A 5,847-nucleotide genomic window follows, 5' to 3' on the forward strand; every position below is an offset into this window, starting at 1 on the left:
ATCAGCCTCTGTTTATTCAGATCTCTTGACAGGAACTCCTCCTTCTTACCTGAGAACTCTGTCTCAGCAGTGAAGTTGACAATGGGATGAATATTGTTTCCTCTTCTTTGATGTGTGTTGTCTTTAATGGATGGCCCATCCCCATAGCCATCGAACTGAATGGTCTTAGCTGAGCCATAATGTTGGATGGGGAAGTCTGCATATGACTGCGCAATTTTACCATAGCTTTGTCCGTGCTTCCATGGTATTCGGTGAAGGAGTGAACCTCCATCAAGAACATAATAATCTGTTTCTGGTACAGTATCTAGGATTGCTTGCATGATCACAGATTGCGTGTGCAAGTTGTGGTTGGTCAGCCTTGCGGAAGATGTTTCCAGCTTCAAAGAGGGCGTAACGCATAACCTCCTCCAATAGTATCTCAACAGTTTGGGAGACTATCAGGAAACGTTAAAAAAGAAGTGCAGAATGAATTGTTCGATCAGGAGCAACCTTGATAGACGTTTGTTTGTTTTGTCCAATATCGTTACCAAGCATGTTGGGAGCAGTGCAATTTGCGGCATTCGCTTCAATTCAGCATAGGAAGAGCAGAATCCCATCTTATTCAACTTATCTAAAATGAACCTAGATCGGTTTAAATGGTGCATTTGCACTCCAAGGCCAATTTGCAAAGGGGCAAGTACAGCTCACGGTCGGGCTGCTTGTACCATTGCGTGGCCAATGCTAGCAATTTTCTGCTCTGTCTCATTACCGACAAACAAAGCTTTTAACACAATATGGAGTGATTTTGGAATATAATCAAGGGCATTTTGGAGCTTGAGTGTGTCTGTAGTCGGATTCTCACTAACATGTGGGACATTTGTCATTATGTCACTTTTTAAGAGTTTTGCAGCTGTTTCAAGTAAGCGTTCTTCTCAGACTCTTCTGTTTCAGGTAAGCATTCATCCCTGTTTTGTTTTGTGTTGTTGAAGTAGGATCTGAGGATGTCTGATGTTTTCTCCTTTATTGTAACAATACAATCTAGGCCATCTCCTTCTGCAATAAATATGCTATTCGCATACTGTTGCATCAGCAGTGTTTTTAGGTATTGATTACCATATGGGATGGAATCAGCATTAGACAAATACTCTTGCATTTTACACCTAAGGGCAGGAACAGTCAGCTGTCCATCATCATTCAATTCGAAGTAGGCACACATTTTTGAGAAGGCTTGTTCTTGGTCCTCATTCTTTGGCCTTCCAGCCTTCCTCCGCTTTGGATGACAATCAGGCTGAAATTGCGTGGGAACATCACGGTCACACCGGAAATGTGTGCTACAAGCGTTATGATACACGCAGTCTGCAGCATTCAGATCACTACGATAGTATTCAATTCATTCTACATTTGTCTTTTAATGACCACTCATCATTTCGTTTATCGTAGCTTTGCAATATAGACTTTGCAAAGTTGTCTGTTTTCACACAACTGTAGTCGGCCCTTCCTTCATGGACATTTGTGCCGCAGAAAAGGCAATGAGTTTGGTTATTAAATGGATCTTCAGACTGCCTAGTAGTCCTTTTATTGGTACTGGAATCACTGCTCTGTTTCTTCTGTAAATGTAAATAAATCTGTTGACTATTTGTGTACACTCTGCGGCACTCTGGATGTACTTTCATGCCAGCAGTAACAACACGCTGGGGTTGAAAAGTTAACGGACTACTTGAGGAGTGATACCGAAGACGTCAATAGAGGCAAAAAGTCAACAACAATAACAACAATACTGTCACCTCTTTTAACACTGGCTTCATTGATTCCATCAGCACCCTTCTGACGAATCTCTACTAAATCACTTCCATCTTCCAATTTGCAAATGGGACCGATCTGGTCGTTCTTGGACAAAATCTTTTCTCTAAGTGGAACTAAGCTGACTCAAAGTAAAATGACCACCCCTCAAAATAAATAATAATAATAATAATAATAATAAATGGGTTCAGTTAATTGACACCAATGTAAGTCAATCTAGTGTTTGGAAGCATTTAAAAGGCTGTTGTTTAAACAAATCCAATCCAGAAAATGAGAAGGAGAGCAAGTGTTATAAAGAAGACACTACCCCTTCCACTGTGTGTGTGTGAGAGAGAGAGAGAGAGAGAGAGAGAGAGAGAGAGAGAGAGAGAGGGAGGGAGAGAGAGAGAGAGAGAGAGAGAGAGAGAGAGAGAGAGAGAGAGAGAGGGAGAGGGAGAGGGAGAGAGAGAGAGAGAGAGAGAGAGAGAGAGAGAGAGAGAGAGGAGAGAGACCACCTGTGTTTTTCCCCCACAAATTTGCAACATTGTTTCATTTCAAGCACGAGAACCTGTCCGTTCCCGCAGTCAGAGCACGGGAACATGTCTTGCTCTCGCAGTCCAAGCACGAGAACCACGCTCCCCTATTCCATCAGCCAGTCATTTTCAAAATGATGCCTTTCTAGCAGTTATATTTACCTAGATTTGTCGGAATCAGTTGAATCATTCTTTTGGAACATTTTCCATTTGAGATATAGCCATTCTAAGCTCCCGGACGCCATTTAGGACGCCATTATGAAAATGAAGCTTTTCTGGGAGGTGTATTTTTGCCTAGATTTTTTGTATGTTCGTAAGCATGTCCAGAGGTACCAGAATGCAAATTCCTTGCCCTTTTTTTCATAGATTGACTCACCTACCCCGACAGAAGGGGCTTATTTACGATAATGACCGGTGACGTTCTATACATTATCCCACTTATTACACGGTTTGCCTAAACGAAAAAATAACTTCACATGGTGTGTCCTTTTACAATTTATTTGTGACCAGCATTCGTAGTGTTGATCAGCTGAGAAATAGTCTGCAAAAGAAGTTGACGTCGCTTAGCAACCGAAGACGCTGGGGTTGAAAAGTTAACGGACTACTTGAGGAGTGAAACCAAAGACGTCAATATAGGCAAAAAGTTCTTTGTTTTCCTTGACAGCGGTCAATTATACTTAGCAACAGTGAATGATCAAATATAATTCACAACCGGAGGTTTTGAAGAGCCCATGCAAGTGAACGGAGCGTTCCACGGCATTGAGAAGACCCGTGTAATAATCCATAATTATTCAAATTGATTTTTTATTTTTTTTACAAGTCGTGGGTACAAAATTAATCTTGACGAAATCTGGTGGGGACGTGTCCCCAACGTCCCCGGCGTAATCGACGCCTATGACCGTACCAGACCCAAACCATGAACCGTACCAGACGCAAACCATGGACCGTACCAGACGCAAACCATGAACCGTACCAGACGCAAACCATGGACCGTACCAGACGCAAACCATGAACCGTACCAGACGCAAACCATGGACCGTACCAGACGCAAACCATGGACCGTACCAGACGCAAACCATGGACCGTACCAGACGCAAACCGTGAACCGTACCAGACGCAAACCATGGACCGTACCAGACGCAAACCATGGACCGTACCAGCGGCAAACCAAGGACCGCACCAGACGCAAACCATGGACTGTACCAGACGCAAACCGTGAACCGTACCAAACGCAAACCGTGAACCGTACCAGACGCAAACCATGAACCGTACCAGATGCAAACCATGGACCGTACCAGAAGCAAACCATGGACCGTACCCGACGCATGAAATGTGACCGGCTTCAATCTGCTGCAGACGAGGGTTTCAAACAAAAAATCCACGAGTCTTTATCAGATCACTGATCCAAACCCTTGTTGATCAGAGTGAGACCCCCCCCCCCCCCCCCCCCTGACCTGGTCTCCAGTAGTTGGGCGGGTCTGGTCCAGGCGTCCAGGTCCCAGCGCAGCTCCCCAGACTCGACCATCAGCAGGCGGCCCTGGTCCGTGCCGGCGACCACGCGTGTGCCGGACACCCAGGCGTGGCACAGCACGGCCACGCCCTTCACTTTGGCCGGGCTCTGCCGCTTCAGGACGCCCTCGCGGTAGTTGAGGAGGCACACGAGGCCCGGCCCGCTCACGCACAACTGGGTGTCGTCCAGGGGGTTGAAGCTCACCTGGGGGGGCACAAGAGAACCCTGACTGCTGAACACAGTTCACAAGAGAACCCTGACTGCTGAACACAGTTCACAAGAGAACCCTGACTGCTGAACACAGTTCACAAGAGAACCCTGACTGCTGAACACAGTTCACAAGAGAACCCTCACTGCTGAACACAGTTCACAAGAGAACCCTCACTGCTGAACACAGTTCTCCATGTTTGTTGTCTTTATAGCTTTTAGGTAATCCTCAAGTATGTGTTTCTTTGAACATTAGATGTTGAGAGGGAGGGGGGGGGGGGGAGAGAGAGGGAGAGGGGGAGAGAGAGAGAGAGAGACTGAAGGGTGAGACAGGGGGGAGAGGGAGAGAGAAAGGGAGAAAAGGAGGCAGGGAGAGAGAGAGAGAGAGAGAGAGAGAGAGAGAGAGAGAGAGAGAGAGAGAGAGAGAGAGAGAGAGAGAGAGAGAGAGAGAGAGAGAGAGAGAGAGAGAGAGCCTCACCTGGCTCACGGGGTCCCCATCACTGCTGCTGACCGTGGCCAGCACCTTCTGCCTCTCCCAAAGCCACAACACCAGGGTCCAGGTCGGGCCTCCTGATTGGCCGACCAGGTACTTGGAGTTGGGGGAGAAGGCCATGCAGAGGAACTCTCCGGCCGGGCCGTCGCCGGCGGTCAGGAGCTTCCTCTTGCGGCCCTGCTCGTGCGTGAGGTCGTACACGGTGATGGTGGGCTTCTCCCCGCTCTCCGAGACCGCCAGGTAGCGTCGGTTAGCACTGAGAGCCATGGCCTGCATGCCCAGGCTCCTCTCTGTGCCTGGTGGGAGAACGTAAAGAACATCTCATCTGTGGCACATGTTTGAAACAGTCCTTTAACCTTCCACAATAAAATAACTTGGAATACTCTGAATGAAATGCGGTGGGTCAATAGAGACAGGAATATTTTAAGGGGACTGATACAATGCAATAAAACTGATTTTATAAAGTAATAAGATGAATTACGTAAGATATTATGTAAAAAGTTTTTTTAAAAAGGAGATAGAACACAAAAGGTTTTCATAGGTATTTGGGATGGTGTTTTGCACCCTTTAAAAAAGCTAAACACATACCTGGGATGAATTTCTGCCATTTCTGGTCGATGTTGTAACGGATGCAGTTGTTTCCACTGGGGAAGACCACGGTTTGGTCGTCGAGGAAACACAAGTTATTGGTCACCCCTTTCCGTAAGCCGAAGATGAAATTGGACTGGGCAACAACAGTGGCCATGTCTTACTGTTACACGCAGACTACTTTGTCAAAATAGAAATGTAAGCAAACGTTGTTAACAGCTGAGATTGTCGCGTTTTAGAGGTAAATAACGTTGGACTTTTCTAAAGACGACGAGCCAACTTCATTCATTGGGACGTACATCCAGCTGTTTGCGTTCAGTGCGAATCAATTTAGGCACATTTAAAACAAATATATAAACTTTCCTCGATCTTGGAGTTCACTTCAGTGTTGTAGCCTGCGGTCAGTTTATAAACATAAAATAGGTCACGTTTAAGCGGCTCCAAAATAATACGTCGCTTAGTACTCAGATCTAGGTTGCCATGGCTACGTCAAACTAGGCTTCAGCGCCATAGAAACCGTACACATGAACGGATGTTACTCACTGTAGCCACTTGATGGCAGCAAATATCCAATAACAATATAGGCCTAATGTGGTTAATGTAAATCGCCTTTCATGTCATTTGAGTTCATTTTATAGTTAATTATATAAACATTAGGAGGCCAACTGATATCGTGTATTACTAATAATTGATTTTAAGTCTTGTCATCAGTAGGGTATAGGCCAACAGATATGTTTAAGTGTTTTTGTGGAAAATTA

General features: G+C 45.6%; 1 protein-coding gene across 1 annotated transcript; it reads right to left on the reverse strand.

Moving 5' to 3' along the window:
- Positions 1–2,307: 2,307 nt before the first annotated feature.
- Positions 2,308–5,571, reverse strand: cfap57 (cilia and flagella associated protein 57). The gene is made up of 4 exons (XM_056596123.1): positions 5,090–5,571; positions 4,487–4,797; positions 3,746–4,005; positions 2,308–2,326 (listed from the first exon to the last, which is right to left on the reverse strand). The coding sequence occupies exons 1-4, from the start codon at positions 5,244–5,246 to the stop codon at positions 2,308–2,310; spliced, it is 747 nt and encodes a 248-aa protein (XP_056452098.1). The 5' UTR covers positions 5,247–5,571.
- Positions 5,572–5,847: the final 276 nt, after the last annotated feature.

This window comes from Gadus chalcogrammus, chromosome 8 (assembly GCF_026213295.1).
Source record: "Gadus chalcogrammus isolate NIFS_2021 chromosome 8, NIFS_Gcha_1.0, whole genome shotgun sequence".
Taxonomy (NCBI): Eukaryota; Metazoa; Chordata; class Actinopteri; order Gadiformes; family Gadidae; genus Gadus; species Gadus chalcogrammus.

Coding starts and splice junctions, on each gene's coding strand:
- cfap57 (XM_056596123.1), bottom strand. CDS start 5,246: ATGGCCACTGTTGTTGCCCAGTCCAATTTCATCTTCGGCTTACGGAAA. Junction 4,798..5,089: donor ATGGCAGAAATTCATCCCAG/GTATGTGTTTAG, acceptor TTCTCCCACCAG/GCACAGAGAGGAGCCTGGGC. Junction 4,006..4,486: donor ATGGGGACCCCGTGAGCCAG/GTGAGGCTCTCT, acceptor GTGCCCCCCCAG/GTGAGCTTCAACCCCCTGGA.